Genomic DNA, 24,425 nt, shown 5'->3' on the forward strand with positions numbered 1-24,425 from the left:
ACAGAGTCTAGTAATTATAACAATCTGAATTATGTTGTCACTCTTTTATTTAACAAAAAGTCAAGATTCATTGAAATGACAATTGAAAGAATAAAATGCTGAGTACTTTCTTATTTTAGTTATTCCTTATCAGATAACAGGATATCTCAGCTGTTTGAAACATGTCCATGAGCAAGCAGCTATGAAAGGGCAGGGAAAGAGAAAGAAAAAGTGTTAAGGGGGAAACAACGTGAAAAGTAGCTGGCAAGAGGCAGTGCCCATCTGAGTGTCTTCCTTCCATATCTGTGGCACAAAAACCTGGTCGTCTTTCCTGACTTCCTCTCTGCTGTTCATATCTGACATCTAATCTGGCTGCAAATCTAGGGGGTTCTGTTAAAGTGTATCCCACAGTACCTTCCATCATCCACGCCTTACTAAAGAAGTCTGGTCCCCTCCACTGTCCTTAGACTAAGCCACATCTCTTCTGCCTCCTTGAGCTGCCCAGTGACTTTTCATGTCCGGATGCAAAAGCTGTGATATTCCTGGTAAACAAACACCTTGCAAAACCCCAACAATTCGAATCGTAATGTCTTAGTTTCCCTTTCTGATCCCATTGCCACCCTGTGCTTCCCTGCTTTCTGTACTCCAGCCTCACTGACCTCCACCCCCCCTAAAGACCTGGAAAGAATGTTGGCCCTTGGCTCCCAGAGGGATAAAGAATAGGGACGCTGCCAGGGGAGGGGATGGGACACAGAACTCTGCTGGTGGGAACGGAATGGAATTGTACCCCTGTTACCTTACAATCCTGTTAATTATTATTAAATCACTAATAAAAATTTTAAAAAGTGTTCTAAGCATTGTAAAAACAAAATAAAAACCTCAGACTCGATCCCTCTAGGGCTCTTATCCATATTCCTGTTTACTGTTGTACCCACCACCCCTAGCCCTCCAACACACCTTTGTGGTGCACAGCTTTTTTCCTGTGGGATTCTGTGCAATTTTCACTCAGGAGAATTCTCTGACAATATTGTGATCTCACAGATGTAGAGCTAAGAAGCACCGGCTGGATGGAATCTGCATCTGCCACCTTCCCTTTCACTGTTTTCTGTTATTCGGGAAACACTTTAGTTATCTGTCATACTGCACATTTCACTTAACTGTTCATTCCGGGCCTCCTCTCCTTAAAGACTGGCATCATTCTGTTCACTGCTGAGAAATGGGTAGAGAAGACAAGAGACAGAAAAGACCAACCGAAAGATAAACCTAAAGAAATCACTGTAGCTCTTTTCAAAGGTTGCTCATTCCAGCACTTGCATTTCACTTTAGGTGTTATCCCACACAGCAAAGGTGAGTAAATCCATCTTTCAAAACTAGGAAGAGAGCAAGTGAAACACTATTATGTGACTTCTGGGGGATTAAGATGCCACAAAAGGTCCTCCTAGAGGAACTATCTGAACGTCAGGGTGTATTTGTTGTAGCTGAAGTCACTCATGGGCCACTAACCCCATCACTGTCTGAAACCTAACTGTGTATTTGTAATTACATAACCGACGGTAGCAAAGCTCATAGACAAGCATCATCAGCCTTTCTCAATATAAGATGTATATATACTAAGATGGGGGTAGATAGCATAATGGTTATGCAAAGAGACTCTCATGCCTGAGGCTCCAAAGTCCTAGGTTCAGTCCCCACACCACCATTAGCCAGAGCCTAGCAGTGCTCTGGACAAAAACAAATAAATAAAACAAAAGATGTGTCCTAAGGAAAGACATTTTAGGAAAAAGATGGACTTAATGGACTATTTGCCGAGTCTTTGAAAAATTTACACTGGTTTGCTTAGCACTAAGCTCTCTTAAAAAAAAAAACAACATAAAACCTGCAACATATACGTAGATTCCCCTATACCAGTTATGGCTAAAACCTAGTTCAGATGAGCAGGCTGTAACTTTAATGCCTTTGACGGTACAATGCGCTCACAGGTGAGTGTGGTTAACTATCTCAGGGGAAAACTCAAGCTGCTCTTTGTAGTAGATGGCAGGAGTATATTCTAAGGTGAAGGCCATTACTGCAGTTACATTTACTGGTTCATTACCAACTAGGACATGAAATTACAATGTGAGCAGAGTCTTAGCGAGTCTAGGAGGGAAAAATACGTATAAGCGAGTTCATGAGAAGCAGCTTGGTGTGTAATGGCATGTGTATGTGTTGAAGGCATTTAAGATGTTACATAGAAGTAGCCAAGTGGCACGCTTTTCATATATTGTCAGTGACTTCAGATGGCCCCTGAAACATACTTTGCAAAAAAAGGGATCGACAGCAATTGTCACTTAAAAGCAAGATCTAAATGCTTGCACTATATGCATTTGCAAGCAATGGCTCTGTCATCTCATTATCTTACTGATGAATACGTTGAACAGGAAAATTAAAGGAATGATTGTAGTTCTTTCCAAACAGCTTTTATAAAAAAGACATTTACATTTTATTATGAGGGGTTTGTATGTGTGTTTTGTTCTGTTCTTCAAAGAGAACTTGTGGAGTTAAGTCAGCCCACCTTTAGGAACTTGAACAACAAAATCTTATAAAGGGGTCCAAGTGTGTTTGCATTCAGCACTATTAGTAAAAGTAAAGGAAGATTATCACACAATAAATCACTAAGCAGTGCTTTGTGTTTCTATTAACAAAGCTAATTTCTTTCTTAGGAACGATACAGTTCCAAAGCCAAAATTAGATGGATGCCATTCTAAGGAATCTGCTTTCAGCTGTAGTGTACAGTGAAGCCCCAGCAAAGATTCGTACTTCATTGTGGATAGTGAGTCTGAAAAGTAAGCTCTCAGCATAGGTTGGAGCTGATCTGGCATGGAGCTGCTCTAGAAGTGTAGCCCTTGGAGCAAACTCTACAGTTCTGTATGCGGTTTGAAGTCACTGTGAATTTATAGGCAGGTACATATTACAACTGTCTGTTTTTCTTTTTAGGGCTCATGTAATCAAAGAAGTTTCTTTGTTGTGTGTATCTTTTCAGAACACAACAGGAATTCAAAATGAACCAGGTGAGTTTAAAAGTAAGAATTTATACGAATACGTCACCTAGATATTAGAGCAAGTCTTTTATTTTCAGAATATAGTTGCACATACATTCCTTCCTCCCAGATTTCCCATCCTCTTTCTTAATACCATTAGCTAGTCTACTTTTTTCATAGTGTGCATTGTGGAATGGAGTGTGCATTATCTGACATGGTTTGACATTTCTCTTGAACCCTGGGTGTCACTCGTAAAAAGCCTTTGTTTGAATTTGCTTTTCACCTTTTCTCCATCACTCTCTAATGTTACTTCTTTGTTCTGAAGCTTATTAAGCTTTCCTTTTTAAAAAAATATATATTTTATTTATTTTCCCTTTTGTTGCCCTTGTTTTTCTTAATTGGTATTGTTGATGTTGTCGTTGTTGGATAGGACAGAGAGAAATGGAGAGAGGAGGGGAAGACAGAGAGAGGGAGAAAAAGATAGACACCTGCAGACCTGCTTCACCGCCTGTGAAGTGACTCCCCTGCAGGTGGGGAGCTGGGGGCTCGAACCGGGATCCATACGCCGGTCCTTGTGCTTTGTGCCACGTGCGCTTAATCCACTGCGCTACCTCCCGACTCCCCTAAGCTTTCCTTTTTAATACTTTTCATTTTATAGTTATACATTGATTAGGATTATAAAATAGGATTGAAATTTATTTTTAGAGGTTGAGGCTGATCAAGTGGTAAACCTTGAACTTTCCCTACTTGATAAACTTATTCATAGAATGAAAACAGGGGAGCAGATATTGCAATTTAAGATGTGTTTCTCCTTTAATGAAGGTGTTATATAATCCGGAGATCAGGCAATTCTGCTCTATTTCTATAACCTCAAGGAATTCTTATAAATAGAGTCAGTTATGAGGTACTTAATATACTCTAAAGTTGGAGTCTTATTTTCTGGGCTTATTATAATTTCACTAACAATTTAAAAAATTGTGATCAACAGTCAAAAGCATTCCCTTGATAGGTTTTTTTTAAAAAATATTTTTATGTATCTATTATTGGATAGAACAGAGAAAAATTGAGAGGGAAAAAGAGATAGGGAGAGAGAGGGGTGGAGAGAAAGAGAGAGATTTACAGCCCTGCTTCACCACTGAAACCTTCCCCCCAAAGGTGGGGAACAGGGCCTTGAACCTGGGTCCTTGTCTGTCATGTGTGCAGACTCTGCTCCATGTTGTCTGAGGAGACGTGAACCTTTTGCACTTAACCAGGTGCTCCACCGCCAGGCCCCCAAAGCATCCCCTTGAAATCTTTTATCTGTATATGGTTTTAAAACTACAGACTTAAGTGATTTTTTTTTAGTGCTTAGCCTAAAACTATCAGACGTGAAACCTTCTGTTCTCCTCTCCAACTAATAAAACTCTAAACACCTTTCTATCATTTCTGGGTGCTTCTAAGTGCACATCAGAAGTTCAGTTTTATTAGGTGGCCAAGTTTATCAGACTCTGCTCCATGTTGTCTGAGGAGACGTGAACCTTTTGGAATGGGTGCTTTTGATTTATTGTCTTTACTTTCTTTATCAATAATACATTTACTTTAGAGGACCTTACATCATAAAAAATATAATCTGGTGAACACATGGCGCACATGGTCCCTATTATTTCTGAACTTGCAGATTTACTGACATGCTTTTGAAGGCAAATTATTCTTGAAACGGTGAATGGGGGGAGGGAACAAAACCGGGTAGATTTCCACAGTCATTCCCATGTAATCTGCATAGATTTCATTTATTTTCCTGTTTGAAGGTTGACTCTTAGTGTGAACCCGGTCACTCAAAGGTGTCTTGAGGTTTTTTTTGCCTATGAACTATTAGTAGAGGAATCTTGATTCTTGATGAGAATGTTCTCGAATGTTTCCAGCATGGAATCTAAATATTGGCATTGCTTTTGTTCATCAGGGTTCATCAATCATTTATTTCAAGTGACTTCAGCTTTTACCACAGACTTAAGAATGCTTTAACTCTTATGTAATATAAGACCAGCAGTATTTGATTTCTAATGTATCTAGACCTAGACACTGTACACTCTTCTGTAATGTCCCATATATATCAAATCAGCTTTTCAGAAGAGTCATAGCAATAATCATTTTTTTCTGTTTCATTTTTTCTTTTGACAACTTTTAATATCATATCTAAAGAGGATTGATTGCCTTTGATGCTTGATACCAAATATCAGTGGAAAAGTGTCCTCTTATGTTTCTAATAGCACATTTTTGATTTTTATATAACTTAAATTGTCTGATCATATGAAACTTTCATTTGGATTATAAAAAGTGTTCTTTTTTTAACGATTAAAAATTTTAGCATCTAAGACAAAACAAAAATTTAGTGCTTTTTTATATTTTAGTTGATTGAGGGGTATTAGTTGTATTTTATTTAGTCCTGATTGTTACATCATGGCATAAAGCCTGTGTTTTTCAATAACAGATTTAATAGTTTTTTTTTTTTCCCCAAATTAAGACTTGTGTTTAGCATTTTCCCCTCCCATATTCATCTCATGTTTATTCAGTGAAAATGAATAGTAAATGTTGGCAAAACTGCACAAAAATCCAGGTATTAAAGATGTCTTAACTTGAATCAGATCAATTTTAATTAAAATATGTATATTGACTTCTTGGCTTAGTTTATTCTCCCTAGGGATTGATAAACACTGCTGAATTTGAGCTGTCAGAGCCGTCTTATGGGTTTAGTCTCTAAGGTAACAGTACAGTTACTCACTTTCACATGTTTGGCAGTTTTGGGGACTGAGAGATCAGATGCTAGGAGTCAACATGCCATGTTGTTAGTGAGTCCTCTAGAAGTTAACAACAGCTATTGAAGTAGCTTTCTTTTTTTTTTTAATTTTTTTTATTTATAGAAAGGAAACATTGACAGGATAAGAAGGGTAAAACTTCGCACAATTCCCACCACCAGACCTCCATATCCCATCCCCTCCCCTGATAGCTTTCCTATTCTTTTTTTTTTTCTTAATTTCTTTATTGGGGAATTAATGTTTACATTCCAGAGTAAATACAATAGTTTCTACATGCATAACATTTGCCAGTTTTCCATATAACAATACAACCTCCACTAGGTCCTTTATCATCCTTTTTGGACCTGTGTTCCCCCACCCCCACCCCAAACCCCAGAGTCTTTTACTTGGGTGAAATACGCCAATTCCTCTGATCTTGTTTTTCAACCTGCCTGAGAGTGAGGTCATCCCATATTCATCCTTCTGTTTCTGACTTATTTCACATAACATGAATTTTTCAAGGTCCATCCAAGATCGAAACGGTATAGTCACCATTTTTTATAGCTGAGTAGTATTCCATTGTGTGTATAGATCACAACTTGCTCAGCCACTCATTTGTTGTTGGTCACCTGGGTTGCTTCCAGGTTTTGGCTATTACAAATTGTGCTGATAAGAACATATGCGTGCACAGATCTTTTTGGATGGATGTGTTGGGTTCCTTAGGATATATCCCCAGGAGAGGAATTGCAGGATCATAGGTTAGGTCCATTTCTAGCCTTCTGTGAGTTCTCCAGACTGTTCTCCACAGAGGTTGGACCCATTGACATTCCCACCAGCAATGTAGGAGGGTTCCTTTGACCCCACACCCTCTCCAGCATTTGCTGCTGTTACCTTTTCTGATGTATGACATTCTCACAGGAGTGAAGTGATATCTCATTGTTGTCTTTATTAGCATTTCTCTGACAATCAAAGACGTGGAGCATTTTTTTTCATGTGTTTCTTGGCCTTTTGGATCTCTTCTGTGGTGAATATTCTGTCCATGTCCTCTCCCTATTTTTGCATGGGGATATTTGTTTTCTTGTTGTTGAGTTTGGCAAGCTCTTTATTTATTTTGGTTATTAGGCTCTTGTATGTATGGCATGTAAAGGTCTTCTCCCATTCTGTGGGAAGTATCTTTCTGAACTGCTCAGCTTGAACAGTGTTTGTTCTGATTTGTTCCTGGTGCTGTCACTTGCTAAGCTCTCCTTGTTCTAACCCCAGCCTTGGGCTTCACAAGGACCTCCCATCTCTAAGTTTTTGTCCTTTCTTTTCTGAACTGTTCTCACTCAGTACTTCTCCATCCCCCCCAACCCCCTTTTTTATAATTTATTTTAAAAAAATCTTTTATTTTGACTAGTGATTTAATAATGGTCTGCAGGATTATAAGATTATAAATTCCCTCTTTTGTACCATCTCTTCTCTTCCCTATTTAGAGCCTACTTAGCTTTGCATGTGAACTTTTTTTTTTTTATATACCAGAGCACTGCTCAGCTCTGGCTTTTGGTGGTGGGGGGTTTTGAACCTGGGCCTTTGGAGCCTCAGGCATGAGAGTTGTTTGCAGAACCATTGTGCTATCTACCCACGCCCACATGTGAACTTTTTTTCCTTGCTAATGATGCAAGGCTTGGTTGACAGATGAGGGGTGTAGTCACTATCTCCTCCCCTTGATTTCCATTTTCAAATCATAGGTATCATAGGAATCTACCGGTTCCATTAGCATCCCATACTCAGTCCATTACTCCACATTTAAAAAAAAAAAAAGATTTACTAAATTGGCTATTTATTTTATGAGAAAGAGGTGGATGGGTCAACCTCAGCACTACCATGGCATTCTGTGTGCATAGAAGGGATCTAGGAGCTCAGACATGCAAAGTATTTGATCTACTCTGCATTGCTTCATGCTTAGAATGAAGCATGTGGCCTCAGCCACCTCCATCTATCTCACTGTCTAATCTTTTTTTTTTTTAATTTCTTTATTGGGGGATTAATGTTTTACATTCGACAGTAAATACAGTAGTTTCTACATACATAACATTTCTCAGCTTTCCATATAACAATACAACTCCCACTAGGTCCCCTGTCATCCTTTTTGGACATGTATTGTAGGTGGTAAAGGCCATGAGATGTTTTACTGTGGAAAAAGCAACAGCCAAGTACATTGCCTCATTCAGACTTCATAACCACTCTGTGAAGTGTAAATACTTTTAACTTTGTAGATCAAATCCCAGGAAAGTGTCTATGGCTTGCCTGGAATCATGCAAACAATAAATGACAGAGCTCTGATTCAAACAACAAGTGAAAGAATTCTGTCAGATTCCCAAAACCAGCTTCTTAATCAACACTGCTATATCAGAATAAGTGAGTTTATATGTTGGTAACCATGGCACAATTCTAAAATGACAGGGCTCTAATGTAGCAAGCACTTGCTTCTTGTTTTTACTGCATATCTAGTCGCGAAACTACTATTGTAGTTACTTCTAGGATGAGGGAGCCTTTATTTCACCACACGTCACTTATTAGAGATGTTTTTTTCCAGAGGTAGTCACATGTAATTTAAAACGTAGGTAGGGGAGACAGAGCAGTACATCCCTGTCAGGTGGTTGGGAAAAGAGAACTGACATTTGGGTCCAGCCCTAAGGATTTTTTTTTTTTTCTGACTGCATTGAGATGTAATTGACATAGTACTATGTAAACTTAAGCTTCCATGGTTTAGCATAATTGCTTGGATTACTAATCTTTTGAGTCACACTTAGGTTTTTAAGAGAGTCCTTTTAAATTTAAATTTATTATTTACAGGATAGGGATAGAGAGAAATTGAGAGGGAAGGGGGAGATGGAGGAGAGAGGAAAGGGGAGAGGCAGAGGCAGAGACTGGCAGCACTGCTTCAATGCTTGTGAAGCTTTTCTCCCATAGGTGGGGACCACAGGCTTGAACCCAGGTCCTTGCACTGCAACCATGCCCCTAATGGAAGCTTTGCTCCCTACCTATGGAGGGGAGCTTCTTGGGTGATGAAGCAGGGCTACAGGTGTCTGTCTCTCTCTCTCTTCTTCTCTATCTCCCTCTCCCCTCTGATTTCTCTGTCTCTATCCAATATATAAAATATTAAACAAATAACTTTCTGCAAAACTCAAAAAATTACTACTAGTATTTGGAACTCTCTGCTAGTATTATTTATGTTTTATGATTGCAGCATCTTTTCATCCTAACTGAATCTCTGTGATGCTGCTAGTAACTAGTGGGAAAGCAATTTAGCTTCCCAAACTTGTTCTTCAAATTTGACATATTAAAATTCATAAAAGAATATTTTTAATTACTTGATGCTACAAATACAACCCTGTGAACTATGGCAAGCCACAGTTCAATTATCTTAAGTGCTCTCTGAACCTTCATTTATCCTGTTGAGACTGCGTGCCAGTCTCCTGTGGGTTCTGTAGTAAGCCAGATTCAGCAAGGGCTCTGTAACTTGCATTTTCAGAGAGGCAGTTTAAAAAAGCAAGAAGACCAGAAGAGCAAATTCAAGTAATGAACAGTGAGCCAAGATAATGTTGGAAAGAGTGATAGGTAGAAGTGTGAAAAAAGACACACGTAATAACCAAGAACTGGATATGTGATGATTTGTGGAAAGAGAATTAGGCTGAGTGAACAGAAAGTTCAAAGACCCTGAGGTAGGAATGAACTTGCTGGTTCAGAATGCTAACCAGGCACTGGAGCTTGGTCTTGGGGATTCTGAGAGAAAATGAAATTGATGTGAAAGACAAAGATCAGACTTCTAGAGCCTTAAGGGCCCTGGGAAGAGGTCTATTTTATTCTGAGTGTGATAGGCAACCACTAGATAGTAATATAATCAGATTCTGTTTCTAAAAAGTAGCACTCTTGGGAGTCTGGTGGTAGCGCAACAGGTTAAGTGCACGTGGCGCGAAGCACAGAGACCCACATAAGGATCCCGGTTTGAGCCCCCAGCTCCCCACCTGCAGGGGAGTCGCTTCACAGGTGGTGAAGCAGGTCTGCAGGTGTCTGTCTTTCTCTCCTCCTCTCTGTCTTCCCCTCCTCTCTCCATTTCTTTCTGTCCTATCCAACAATGATGACATCATCAACTTTCGGGGTGTCTCTCTCCTTCTCCGGCCGGGTGGCCTCCTGGGGAAAGGTAACGGGCTGGTTCTTTCTCTCTCACGACAGGGGTGACACGAAGTAAAAGACACCAGGGAACTCTTAGCGTGAATCTAGAATCTGAGTCCTTGAGTCCCAGAATCCTAGAGTCCGTTTATTAGCAAAGTGGACATGAGTTAAATAGAAAAGCAATGAAGTTAATTATTGTTGAAATATGACAGAAATTACAGGTTTCTTAACAGTCAGCATGCCCCTAAGGTAGGGGGTTGGTATGACAGGAATTGATGAGATACAAGACAGTTATTCTCCATAACACAAGCAACTTAATTATCCAAAGGTATTTGAGAGAAGCATAGGGGTTAAACCAGTAGGGTGAGACAGAGAGAAGATGAATATCAAAAGGCCATATAGTTTGGAATTTCTCTTGTCTGGGGTCTGAGGTGTGTGATGAAGTGTGTGATAAGGTGTGTTCTTCTGTGATCAGAAGGTGACTTTGAATGAGTGAATCTGCGGCCATGTGGCCTGCGGTTAATGGAGGGAAGTACTGGGGTATCTGTGGGCCTGAGAGTCAAGAAGGAAGGAACCAAGTCTGAGTTTCCCCCTTATGCTCACCTCGGTTGAGAGAGACTTACCAAGAGGTTATCTTCTCAGACCTCCATCCAAAGATGGGGGTGGTTCTCCCTAAGCTCTATCAGGCTCACACATGTTCCCAACAATCAACAACAACAATAATAACTATAATAATAAAACAACTAGGGCAACAAAAGGGAAAATAAATAAATAAATAAATAAACAAACAAACAGCACTCTTACTCTGCTGTGGAGACTGGACTGTAGGGGTGCTGGAATGGGATGCTGTGTTTACTCACTGTTGAGACTAACACCACATTCATGCCAGTTGCTTCAGCTGGATAGCTCATTGGACTTGTCAACTTTTTGAAAGGAGAAGACTTTTTTTTAATTGAGGGGGTTAATGCTTTACAGTATGATCACTGACAGCATACAACTTCATTATATAATAGGCCCCCAGAGTTCTCTTCCTAACATCCCTTGAAACGAGGAACATTTTTATGAGTTTCAGGTCAATTTGACTACTGTTTTCCCAAATATGTGTGTCCTTCACTCTTACTTTGCAGTAATACTCATTCCTTGTCAGAATTCAGCTTAATGCTGTGTCAGTAATCTGAAGCCTTTCAGATATGCCCCATAATAGTCACATATATCATCTGCAAGTCTTAAGTAAAAGGGAGTTGGTCAGAGAAGTTTCCAGTATTCTGATCCTTTTTTTACTACTCCATGTCTTTTGTGGGTAACAATAATAGCTGTTAATATATACTTGATATGAATATGCTCTGGTGTGCTCTTAATATTAAGCAATATTTAATCTCTTTTTAGTTTTTTGTTATCCTCCTTTATTTATTGGGTAGAGACAGCCAGAAATTGAGAAGGAAGGGAGTGGTAGAGAAGGAGAGAGAAAGAGACACCTGCAGCCCTGCTTCAGCACTCGCAAAGCTTTTCCCCTGCAGGTGGGGACAGGGAACTCGAACCTGGGTTCTTGTGCACAAGGTTTTAACTGTTACAAATTGTGTGTGCTGTGAACATAGTTATACACAGATGTTTTTGGATGGGTGTGTTTTGTTCCTTAGGATATGTCCCCAGTACCATTTACAGAAGAGACTCACTCTCCTTTGTTCATTTAATAGTTTGGACTCCCTGGTCAAAAAAGTAGATGACTGTAGGTGTGGAAACCTTAGTTAAAAAAAAATTATTTTAGTGAGTCTCCCCCCCCCACACACACACCTACACACACACACACACACACACACACACACACACACGCACACGCATACACAGGGAGAGGGAGAGAGAACACTGCTCAGCTCTGGCTTGAGGTGATGCTAAGGATTGAACCCGGGACCTCAGACCCTCAGGCATGAAAAGTCTCTTGCATCACCATCATGCTCTCTCCCCAGCCCACTGATGAGCTCTCTATGGATTGGCTTTTTTTTTTTTCCATTCCAGAACTTGTTGTAAATGGTATCATGTACTATGGACTCTTGTGTTTGTTTCCTTTTAGTCATTGTACTGTTTCTGATTTTTATTCACGTTATGAAGAATCTATTCATTTTATAGACAATATTTTATGGAATGCTATTTAACCTGGATAAATCTGTTCTTAATCGTATTTCTAAAGATTTGGTAAAATTCCAGAGCCGTCAAGATGGCTTTTGATCCATCATTTTAAGTATTTTCGCTCTTTTTTTTTTTTCCTAGCCGTAAAGCATCAGTGTGTAAAAGGTTGCTATTGTTGTATGTTATTATCTTTTTTCAAATGATAGTCTTTATTTTTTTAAGTATTTTATTTGTTTAATTTTTGAGAGAGATGCAGAGAGAGAAAGACACAGAGAGAAACACCAGAGCCCTGCTCAGCTCTGGTTTATGGTGTTGCAGGGGATTGAACCTGGGACTTCAGAGCCTCAGGCATGAGAGTCTCTTTGCATAACCACTATGCCATCTACCCCTGCCCACATGTTGTTATCTTAATGTAGCACTCAGAGCAAATGCAGGACTTGGTGCATATGGCCCACAACTGGACTGCCTCCCAAGTTTTCTATTGCATGTTTTTAAATGGGGGAGGGGGCACGGGGAGACACCAAACCACTGTTGCCTAGAGTGACACTTGTTCCTGTCCTGGGTTCTTGGATGTAGTGCCAGGGATCAAACCCAGGCACTACATGAAATGTATGTGCTCTTAGATACCTTCCTGACCTTCTCAAGCAATTTAAAATAAAGACTGCCGAGTAAGGGGATTCCTCTTTGTTGTGGCTTTTAACCTCTGTAAGTGTATAGTTTAGGAAATTGACATGTTTGATAATGGTGCCATTGAAGTCTCATTTTGAGTCTTGCATTCTCATAAGGAAATGATTGTTTTTTGTTTTTTTTTTTTATAAAATCTGGGATATTGTCATTCTGAAGGAAAATATTAGATTATTACTGAAAAATTTCAAAAGTGATCTGAATAGCAATTTTTAATGTAAATATAACAGGAGTGGTGAGCGGGATGCCATTTTGCTATTCTGATATCACTGCTTTGGCAGAGAAGGAGCTAATGACTGTTAGCTCCACTGGTACCTGCCTAATAGGAAACCCAGTGCGAATGCTATCATCATCAGCATCATTGCCATTTTAAACCCAGACATAAGTCTTGGTTCTGGTTTACAAGATGCTTTCTTATCACTGTTACTTTTGGAGTTCAGACTCAAATATCCCTTGTTTAGGCTGTTAGAGAAGCCTCCTAACCGATTGCTTAATTAGACCATTCCTATGTGACTTAAGTACTTGATGTATACAGCATAAGACTGACCCGTATAGGGAATCAGAACAGTAGACAGCACTGGCCATGGGCTGTTAGTAATGTCTTCATGGATGAGCTGGACTCTGAGCTGGATGCAGAGGACACTGACTGGGCACAAGAATTGAGGGCCAGAAAGACCAGTAGCCCGGGCTGTTCTCTGCTGAGAGCCGTCACTATAGAATATCCAGAGTAGTACCAGGATCAGATCTGATGAGGGAGAAGAGACCTGGGGAGGAACTTTTGTTTTCTTGATTTATTTAATAGGACAGAGAGAAATGGGGTGGGGAGGGGGGGCTGGGGTGGATAAAGAGGGGAAGAGAAAGAGAGACACCTGTAGCACTTACTCGCTAATGGTGATGCTTTCCTTCTGCAGGTGAGGACGGGGGGGGGGGGGGCGTTGAACCTGGGTCCTTGTACATGCTCAATGTGTGTGCTCATGCCACTGCCTGACCCCTCAGGGAGGAACTTTTAAGAGCAAGATGAGGGTTAGTCTGTGATTTTTTTTTCTAATAGAATTAAAAAATAATAATAATGCTGTGGGGAGACAAGCAAGCTACCTCTTCCTGGTCTTCAGCTGTGCGCTTTGCTGTGTTGGGTGAATATGGTTTGAGCAGCTGCAACTCACTTTGCCAGGAAGTCACTGGGAAGTGGTAGAAAACTCCTTTGTGGTCTTACTCCCATCCTGTTACCACTCCACATCAGACATATGTTGAAAGCACTCAAGAACCTAAGTTCGGGCCGCTTGGGTGGTGGTGTACCTGGATAAGCACACATAGTACAATGAGAAAGGATATGCGCATGGACCTGGGTTCTAATCCCAGCTCCCCACCTGTAGCACTTCATGAGCAGTAAAGAGGTGTCTTATCTTTCTCTCCCTCTTTCTGTCTCCTCATACTCTCTCAGTTTCTCTCTGTGCTATCTAATAAAAATAATAAATAAAAAAATAAATAGGAAAAATAAAGAAGTGGTAGACTCGTAGTGCTGGCACCGAGTCCCAGTGACTGGAGGCAAAAAAAAAATAAAAAACAAACAAAAAAAGTCTCAAGTTTCTTGCCTTTCATTGGGTCTTGAATGTCTTTAAAACCAGTAGAGGAATGCTAGGATTTTTTGTCTAAGAAGTTCTATAAAAGTGGTTGGAACCAGATGCTTTCTATGATGATGAGTCAGAGGGTTTTAGAGAATACACTGGAAACCAAGAAGATCTTCTCACTTCATTTCCTCAGTCCCCTCAAATTCTGTGGGTCCCTGTCACCCTCCCAGTGTAACCCTGTCTGCACTCTGTCTCCAGGGCTCTGCAGACTCTGCCAGTGGCCACCTTTGCTTGTCCATAGTTTGTTCTCAGCTGGAACAGTTGCCTCTTTTTGCTCTTGAACATGCCAGATCTTCTTTATCTCTTTGAGATGTTTTCCTGGGAAGTTAGTTCTTGACATTTGACTGCCCTTCCTCTTTCAAGTTCAAGTCTCTGTCACCTGCTCTGAGATTCCTTTTGCTCCCCCTCCCCCTTACAGTACTTTCCCTTTTCTCCACTACTCTATACAGTGTAAAGCCTATAGTGTCTCTACCTTATCTGTTTACTATTCTCTTTATTTCATCGGTCTCTGTGGAGCTTCCTGTCAGTTTCCCACCTTAAATGAATCAGCCTAGAAAGTGAAAAACCAAAGAAACAAAATGCCATAATGGGACAGGACTCTTTCTTCCTGGCTGCTACTTTCCTGGATAGTGTGGTGTTAGCACGTGGGGTGAGTGCAGTTTGCGATACTATTTCATTGTGAAGGACGGGACGATGGTGACAGTACGGACTGTAGAAGGGATTAGATGGAACAGAATTTGACTCTCACCAGCATTAGACCTTGATGACCACTCTCCCTTCATCGAACCCTTTCCCATCGTTTCTCACCCCCGTGCTCTTGGTGTCTCTCCTTCCTCTGCCATGATTTCTGTATACGAAATATAACAGCAACAATAGCAACAAAAAATGATCCTTGTTTGAGGAGGAAACAATGTGCCTTGTTTGAGGAGGAAGCAGTCCTTACCCACACCTGTAGACATCCATCTTTGACAGAGGACCAATGACTTGGATATTAGACCAAAAACTGCCAAATACTTAGAGGACAATATTGGCAGAACTCTTTTCCATCAAACTTTTATAGGCACCTTCAATGATATGAATCCAGTTGTAAGGAAGACTAAAAAAAAATAAAACCAATGGGGCTACATCCAATTAAAAAGCTGCACAGCAAATGAAACTACTGCCCAAACAAAGAGACCCCTTATAGAATGGGAGAAGATCTTTACATGCCATACATCAAATAAGATGATAATAACCAAAATATATAAAGAACTGACCAAACTCAGCAACAACAACAACAACAATAAAATGACCCCATCCAAAAATAGGAAGAGGATATGAACAGAATATTCAATTCAATAAAGAAAAGAGGTCCAAAAGGCCAATAGACATTTGAAAAAAATGCTCCAAGTCATTGATTATCAGAGAAATGTAAATAAAGAAAACAATGAGATACCACTTCACTCCTGTGAAAATGTAGCAGCAACAAATGCTAGAGAGGTTGTGGGGTCAAAGCAACCCTCCTGCACTGCTGGTGGGAATGTCAATTGGTCCAACCCCTGTGGAGAGCAGTCTGGAGAACTCTCACAAGGCCAGAAGTGAACCTGCCCTATGACCCTGCAGTTCCTCTCCTGGGGATATATCCTAAGGAATCATACACACCCATCCAAAAAGATCTGTGTATGCCCATGTTCATAGCAGCACAATTTATAATAGCCAAAACCTGGAAGCAACCTAGGTGTCCAGCAACAGATGAGTGGCTGAGTAAGTTGTGATCTATATACACAATGGGATACTATTTAGCTATTAAAAATGGTGAATTTACCTTCTTCATCTCATCCTGGATGGAGCTAGAGGGATCATGTGAAGTGAGATCAGTCAGAAAGAGAATGAATATGGAATGATCTCACTCATAGACAGAAATTGAAAAAATGAAACAACGAGCAAAAGGGAAAACACAAAGCAGAACTTGAACTGGACTTGGTATATTGCACCAAAGTAAAGGACTCTGGGGTGGGGAGGGAGGGACCTGGAACATGAGGGCAGAGGAGGACCTAGAGGCGGTTAGATTGTTATGTGGAAACAGAAATGTTACACATGTACAAACTACTGTATCTTACTGTTGACTGTTAACCGTTACCCCCACCCCACCCCCAAATAAAATGAAACAAACAAAGCACAGTTTTATAGAAGAAGAGGGGAAGGTGGGGCACAAATATGTGGGTCTGATCGGCCTTTCTCCACCTTCCACTCTGGTCCCTGTGCCAAGACTCTCTCCTGCTCTCTGGTGTCAGACTGAGATGGGAGGTACTGGAGGTCAAAGCTGACTCAGCTGGTGTGGTTCTCAAGATTCAGTATATGTGGACTATGCTTATGGCTATTTAGCAAGTTAGCAATTGAAGTAATGGGGCAGGGGAGATGGCATAGTGGTTATGAAAAGAGAACCTGATGCCTGAGGCTCGTAAGTCTCAGGATCAGTCCTTTCCACCACCACAGCCAGAGCTGAGCAGTGCTCTGATCAAAAAAGAAAAGAAAGAAATTGAAGTACTTTTAGAACTTTCCTGGTGAGGTATTTATAAATTCATGGGAAGTTGTATAAATAATACAGGGATTTATATAGCTTTTCCCAGAGCTAACTTTTTTCTTTTAATTTTTTATTTATAAAAAGGAAATATTGACAAAACCATAGGATGAGAGGGGTACAGCTTCACACAGCTCCCACCACCATAACTCAGTATCCCATTCCCTCCCTTGATAGCTTTCCTGTTCTTTATCCCTCTGGGAGTATGGACCCAGGGTCATTGTGGAATGCAGAAGGTTGAAGATCTGGCTTCTGTAATTGCTTCTCTGCTGAACATGGGCATTGACAGGTCAATCCATCAGAGGTAACATTTTAGTATCTCTAGTACAGTGTCTGAAGCGGAAAATTAAGTGGGTACAATAATGTCAGTTAGAATGCAGACCTTAACGCATAAACCAAAAAATTCTAAGGCACAAACTTAAAAGTCAGAAATTCCATTAGCCAGCAGAGCAGTGAGCTCCTGACAGGCCATAGCCCCCGCCCCTCCCCCCAGCCCCCAACTCCCTTCTACACACAGGAGGCTAAGAAAGGCAGGGAGCTTCTTAGTGTTGTAAAAATAGTGTTGGCCTTGTGGATCCTCCAAAGGAAGTTCTCCATTGTCTGTGAACTGCAGCATGAGACCTCACTGAGGTGTTCTCTGGAGTCTTATTATCTGGACAATGTAACTGAGGAAAGTTAGCTTGGCAGGACTACTCTATGACATAGCATTTGAGAATCCCCGACGTCTGAGTGTCTGGGTTTGAATCCTGGCTCTACCACTTATTAATTGTGACTATAGGCAGGTTTCAGTTTCTTCTGTGAAATGGGGATCATGAAAGGACCTACCTCCCGTCAGAGTGGTAGAGAAGTAATTCAGTGAGGTGCAGAGAAAGAGCTGGGGATCAAGTCCAATTAGCATCCTCGCTCGGTACTCCCTTAGTGTTAGTTAAAGTTGTGAGTAGCCTCATGCTTGAAGGAAACAGTTCTTGGAAAGTGCTTGGAGATCTTGACTCAGAGGAAGGAAGAGAGATTGTATTCCCTAAGTTCCCCCACCCCATCCGACCCAGCACAGGAAAGCTATTCTGTGCTGAAAGAATGGGTGGGGAAAGCAGTAGCAGAACAGCTCAGAACCTTCGCAGCAGCAAGGTTGAAACTGGGGAATTGAAATATTTCTGAGGTTTCTTGTGAGGCATTAAAAGAAAAAAAAAAAAAAAGGAAAGAAAGCAGTTCCTCAGTCAAGCTTGTTAGTTTTAGTTTCATGAGCAGATTCCTGGGGCATCCTTCGCCACTCATTCTAGTGCTGAGTATATGTTGATTGAACAACAGCTGAAAGAAGGGGAGAGACTTGTGAACACTAATTGGGGGAGAGGGTAGCTAACTGATTTTCTTTTTCCTTTGAGGTAGGAAGTTAGAGATAGCAAGTAAATGAGATTAATCGATAGTTAATAATCAACTTAGTAAGTTTAATACAGACTATACTAGATTAGCTCATCAATATATTTAGAGATCACACTTCATTAAGCAATGAAATAGTTCTTTTGTTTCACACTAGGAAAATACAGAAGTCCTTGTCACGTGGTACTGATCACAGCAATCATCATGTATAGCTTTCTATAGCTCTGGGCAGAGTAGCCAGGGTCCTGACCTGTGGTTGGTTACCTTCTGTCCCTTCCCTGTGAAGTTTGGTTAACAGGAATACAGCACTCACAAGGCACTGATCCCATCTGTTCTCCTCTCGACACGTTGGTGTCCTGCCTGCTTGCTCTGTGAGCACACCAGGCTTATTCCTAACTCAGAATCTGGCCCTTACTGTTGTCCTTTCCTGTTCTGTTTCCTTCCCTTCTTATTCCAGAGCTCTGTTTAAAAGTAGCACCTGGCCTCGTCTCCACCACTGTGTGCTTTCTTGTGCTTAAGTTTTTCTTCAGAGCATCAAACACTGCCAGGCACTGGAGAGCTTTCTTTGCTTTTTTTCTGTTTTCCTCACTGGAGTAGCACATTATTTAGGCAAATATAATGCCTAAAACGTTGCCTGACCTTACTGTAGGGGTTCAGAAGTGTTTTGATAAATTGAGTAGATGTTGCAGATTCTTTCAGACAAAGCCATCCTGGGAAATATTTCCAGGATCAAAAACAGAAGAACCAAGATGACCCTAGTTAGGACATGAAATTGCTTTTAGTTCTATTAGAATACATGTAAAAAAAATCCAGTTTATGACAGTTGGGAGAAAGATACTTTTAAATGTTCTTGTCTTTCAATGGCTCTCTTGTAAATTGGTTGGTTGGCATTAAGAGGATATCACATTTTCTTAAAAAGCGTTCTTATGTGGACTCAGAAGAATACTGTCCCAGATTCAAGACCTGCAGATACAGCTGTGGCAAAGCCTTTTTGATAGAGTGCTGCTGCTCTTCTACTGGATGTTTCTTTTCGTCTCTTTCCTAGAAGTTCAAGTTAGCTTACAAGAGTACACAAGAATCGAACTGACAATGTACACTTCCTATCTATTGCTAAGCACTGGGTAAAATAAGGCAGCATATGTCTTTACAGTTGCCTATTGGGAGATATTAAAACAGATACAAATAAGTCTGCAAACACATACAAGTATTTAAAATCGTGATTAGAGCTTAAAAGGAGAAATTTAGCAAAATGAGAGAGTGGTTCTACGTACGCAAGCTACCCCACTGAGACCAACTTCTATTTCTCAAATCACTAGTTTTCTAAAAATGTTCCAGACACTTTCTAGCTGTAGCCACTGCAGTGTAGATTCTAACAGTCAGAGAGGAAGGACAGGGCTGTAAAGTGGGCCACTGTGGTGGCTGAGAAATAGCTCAGGTGGGGCAGCGTCACACGCTCACGCCTGGAGTTGCTGGTTTAATCTCTGATCCTGCATGTGGCAGAGCAGTGCTCTGGCTTCTCTGCCTTGCATTCTCCCTCATGTGAAATTCATATAATGAAAAAAAAAATTAAAGCTAGGCGGTGGCACACCTGGTTAAGTGTACACAGTATAGTGCGTAAGGACCCAGGTTCAAGCCCTGGTCCCCGCCTGCAGAGGGAACGCTTGTGTAACAAAGCAGGGCTACAGGTGTCTCTTTGCCTCTCTCCCTCTCTTATCTCCCCCTCCTCTCTCAATTTCTCTCTGTTTCTATCCAATAATAAATAAAATAAAATAAAATAAGCTAGCCTGTGACTGAATGGCTTCATGTGGATTGAACTAAATCTTCTTGTAATGTAAAGGATACTAAAATAAACAGAAAAAAAAAACTTTTCTCTGCTAGATAACAGAGCCCAGCTTTAAAGTTAGGGTTCTATAAAAACAAGTAAATAAATGCATAGGAATTTTTCCCTACTTTTTTTGTTATTTTTTAATTTTATTTTATTTCTAAAAAGGAAACACTGACAAAACCATAGGATAAGAGGGGCACAACTCCACACAGTTCCCACTACTAGAACTCCTTATCTCCTCCCCTCCCCAGATAGCTTTCCTATTCTTTAACCCTCTGGGAGTATGGACCCAAGGTCATTGTGGGATGCAGAAGATGGAAGGTCTGGCTTCTGTAATTGCTTCCCCGCTGAACATGGGCGTGGACAGGTTGATCCACATTCCCAGCCTGCCTCTCTCTTTCCCTAATGGGGCAGGCAGGGTTCAGAGCTCCAGGACACATTGGTGGGGTTGTCTGTCCAGGGAAGTCTGGTTGGCATCGTGCTAGCATCTGGACCCTGGTGGCTGAAAAGAGAGTTAACATATAAATCCAAACAACTTGTTGACTAATCATGAACCTAAAGGCTGGAATAGTGCAGATGAAGAGTTGGGGAGGGATCCTCCATTTTGTAGAGAGCTAGTAGGCATATTCTAGTTATATTCCAAAGGGCCTGTGGCTATACTAGTTTTTTTTTTTCCCTGAGCCTGAAATCTGATATGTAGTTGAATCCAAGTGATTGTCTGGGGAGATGATGTCATGGCTGGAAAAAGGAATTTTCCCTTACTTTTTTCTACCTGGTGGTAGCTCTGATGAGTTTGTTTTATATTCATAGGTATTTCAGAATTTTAATGCATGTCATATACAGCTTATGTTCAAGCCACACATTTCCCAAGAGAGTGAATGACCACCTCTGCCTTAGGTGACGTCTTCTCTCACGCTTTCATAAAAATCTGGAGATTGGAGGTCAGAGGTCCTCAGATTATATGACGGTAGAGAAACTTTCTATCAATATTATTAAGATACTATTTTTTTCATTCATGTAAAGAGACAAAGAGGGGTAGACAGCACAGCACCTCCTTTAGTATAGTGCCTGGTCCCTTACTTGCTGAGCCACCTCTTGTACCTACCTCATCATAAGGTATTGAAAGTATGATTTGATCTGCGTATTGTGATAGAATTCCCACCATCAAGTTGATACCCATTACTTCTCATATTTACCTGTGTGTATGAGAACCTTTACTTCTCTATTTAGTAAATTTAAATGAGAGGAAACATTTCCCAGCTATAGTCACCATGATTTACATAAGATTTTCAGGGCATATGTAGCAGAATATTGACTAGAAACACCACAGTGGTTAGGAACTTTGGGTTTGAACAGGTTGACATCTTGGTTTTAGTTGGCTTGGATCTTTCCCCCAGTCCTCTGTTTTCTCTCTCTGTTTGTGGTGAGGAGAGGGCCGAGGAAGGAGGACTGGGAGGAAGCACTAACCCTCCCTGTCTCTTGATTAACTGGACTATGGTGCATACAGGAAAAATGGCATGGTGCCTTGTGCTGTGACTCTTGGGAGATATTAACTTACTGTATCAGTGTAGTGTGGGGCTGCACTCCAGTGCCAGCAACAGTTCTGTAAATGAACACTTCCTCAAGAAAGCGACAACAAATGGTGTCTGCGGGTATCATGTGAGGTTAGCAGTTCGAGGTCCAAGCTGCTGGGGAGGTTAAATAGTGTCAAGTCCTTTTAAATTTTTGCCAGAGGGTTGTATCTGAGAAAGGCCAGTGCTCCCTGTTACTACAGTAAGTGGTCATACAGGACTGGTGATTCTGCCTAGTAATGGTTAATGCAGCTTTGTTTAAGGGAGGGATGGATGGTTTAGTGGTCGAATTCTCATGTTACTTTGTTTAACAGTGTTAAAAAGCACTACTTTTCTAATAGTACTAATTGCCAATAAACAGTTTACCCCTCTTTAGGGGAAAAAAACAGTCTGAAAATCAAGCTTATATAATAAGCATTCAAACATAAGATACTGTATCTAGAATTGAGAAATTTGTGTTAGATTTATTCATACTCACTAATTAATACCGTGGGATCATTTTCTTTCTTTCTTTTTTTTGTGGGATCGTTTTCTAGAGATTTTTTCATATCCCCCTTATCTTACAAGCATTTAACTTGACATTGGTGGTATTGGTAGGGCCAAGGTGTGAATAAAGTGCGATGGAAGCATTTCTCCTAAGGTGTGCGCTTTGTCTGAGAAATGAGCCCTAGTTTCGTTTCTTTTTGTTTTAATTTTTATTTGTAAAAAGGAAACATTGACAGAACCATAGGATAAGAGGGGTACAACTCCACACAGTTCCCACCACCAGAACTCTGCATCTCATCCCTTCCCCTGATAGCTTTCCTGTTCTTTGTCTCTCTGGGAGTATGGCCTCAGGTACCCTAGTTTCTAGATGTCAGTTTTTGCACACTCCAATTGGAAACAGGACAGGGTGTTGACCTTCGTGGTGACTTGCTTCCTGTGGGATTTATGTCTCTTAAGTCATCCTACTGAGGGCTGGCAAGATCGCTCACCTGGACGGTGCCAGCTTTTCAGGCACACAGCCCAAGGTTGCCCCCTGCCTCCACTACACTGGGGGAATCTTCACTGCTGTGATGCCTTTTCCTTATTCCCTCTGTCTCTACCTTTCTCTTTCTATCTGAAACTCAGAGTGGTGAAGTCTTAGCAGTGATAAAAAAAAAAAAAGCAAATTAGTAGCCTAGTGATAGTTTAACAAGTTGAAATACTGTGAGTATACATATTTGGGTGAGTGATATTCTTTTCTTGGTGTACATATATAACATCATAAGAATTTCATTGTGGCAGAACTAATTTTTTCTTTAACTTAGGGTTTTCTTTTTTGCCTGTGTTGGATTATTTGAAAGTCCTCGGGAGATGTTTATCTTTGCAATGAAATAAAACACACTCAGACTATAAAATCCACATTCTTAACAGTTTCATGATATGCACCACAGTACTTTAGGATTTATGTGGTACCAGTTTAATGGAAAATTGATTTTTCCTTTGATTTGAAAGTAATCTTTCAAGCAGCAGTCATGGTCTACCAACTGGCTTTAATATTCTCTTTCTATTAACTCATATAATCTTACAATTACAGGAAATCTGAGTTTCAACTTCTATTAGTAATTACATAAAAAGCTCTATTAAGTTTGTGACATTGTGGTGACTTTACTCTTTAGTGACTTGGTAAAAAAATTGCAAATTCATGTTCTTCATTTAGGGCCTAGAATAGGTGTTAGCATGTATGATTGGCTGGAATATTCAAGCCCATGTAAAATGGTAGATACTGCTGGGGGCATGAAAGCATGCCTTGGCTGGGGTGAAGTTGGCCTGGCCAGCCTGTTTGTGCTGATTTATATTCATTTACATTGGGAATATTAAGTCTTATTTTTCAAATGTTCCAAAATTTCGGTGGTAGCCTTTGATTTAAAACTAAACTTCCGCTGTATTTTGCTTCCAGATTGTCTGGGACTTTAAAGCAGTGTGGTAGCAGTGTTTGACACAGCCTGTAAGTAGCTACAGGTGCTGGAACAAAACAGATCAACACAGACATGTATGAAGGTTGTAGCAGTTTCTTTGAGAGACTCAAACAAACATCAGAGCAACTCCTCAAATGCTCGCCACCATCATCTTCTTGTGGCTCGCTAGCCACAGGTTTCAGTTATTTTTACGTATTTGCTTATTGGACCAGAAAAAAAAAAAGTTGACTGTGTCTTCTTCCTCTTGCTGTAGTTGTATTTTTTTTGACTTGCAGAACGCTTCCGAGCCTGTTGCAGCCACTGAGACCCTGGCTGAGGTACCTGAACATGTGCTTCGTGGACTTCCAGAGGAAGTGAGGCTTTTCCCATCTGCAGTCGATAAGACTCGGATTGGTGAGTCCCAGGGCCACAGAGGGAGATGGGAAAACAGAGAACAGGGCACAGCAAGGCTCCTTCTGTGGCATTTCAATTTAGAGCCCTCACAGTAAAGGCAACAGCTTAACATTTTGACCTATAGGATTATATGACATTTGTGCGTTTTCCTGTCAGGAATCCAGGGTGGATATAGACTATTGCAGCTTTGGTCCAGAAGCAGAAGGAGACATACGTCATTTTTGGTGACTCAGCTTGAACACTCTCCTTTCTCTGTGTCTTCTTAGGTTCTTCTTCCCACGGAGTGTATATTGCTCTCTCCTCTCTGGTTTCACTATGACATATGTGTAATTATGATGTGTTATATATACATATATATATTTCCACATTTTATAATTATTTCATAATCGATAGACTCTCATCTG

General features: G+C 40.6%; 1 protein-coding gene across 5 annotated transcripts in view; it reads left to right on the forward strand.

Annotated features, from left to right (window-relative positions):
* The first annotated feature begins 2,931 nt into the window (after nucleotides 1-2,931).
* The window catches only part of PRDM2 (PR/SET domain 2), a 125,850-nt gene continuing 104,356 nt past the window's right edge, over nucleotides 2,932-24,425 (forward strand). For 3 of the 5 annotated variants that reach the window (XM_007534219.3, XM_060202312.1, XM_016193003.2), the window contains exons 1-2: nucleotides 2,934-3,026; nucleotides 23,904-24,021. In XM_007534219.3, the coding sequence (XP_007534281.3) occupies nucleotides 3,018-3,026; nucleotides 23,904-24,021 (127 nt within the window). In that variant the 5' untranslated portion in view covers nucleotides 2,934-3,017. Of the gene's footprint in view, nucleotides 3,027-23,899; nucleotides 24,022-24,425 lie in introns of those variants that run through there. The other 2 variants (XM_060202314.1, XM_060202313.1) reach the window with 2 other exon arrangements.

Source organism: Erinaceus europaeus, chromosome 11, assembly GCF_950295315.1.
Source record: "Erinaceus europaeus chromosome 11, mEriEur2.1, whole genome shotgun sequence".
NCBI classification, from domain to species: Eukaryota; Metazoa; Chordata; class Mammalia; order Eulipotyphla; family Erinaceidae; genus Erinaceus; species Erinaceus europaeus.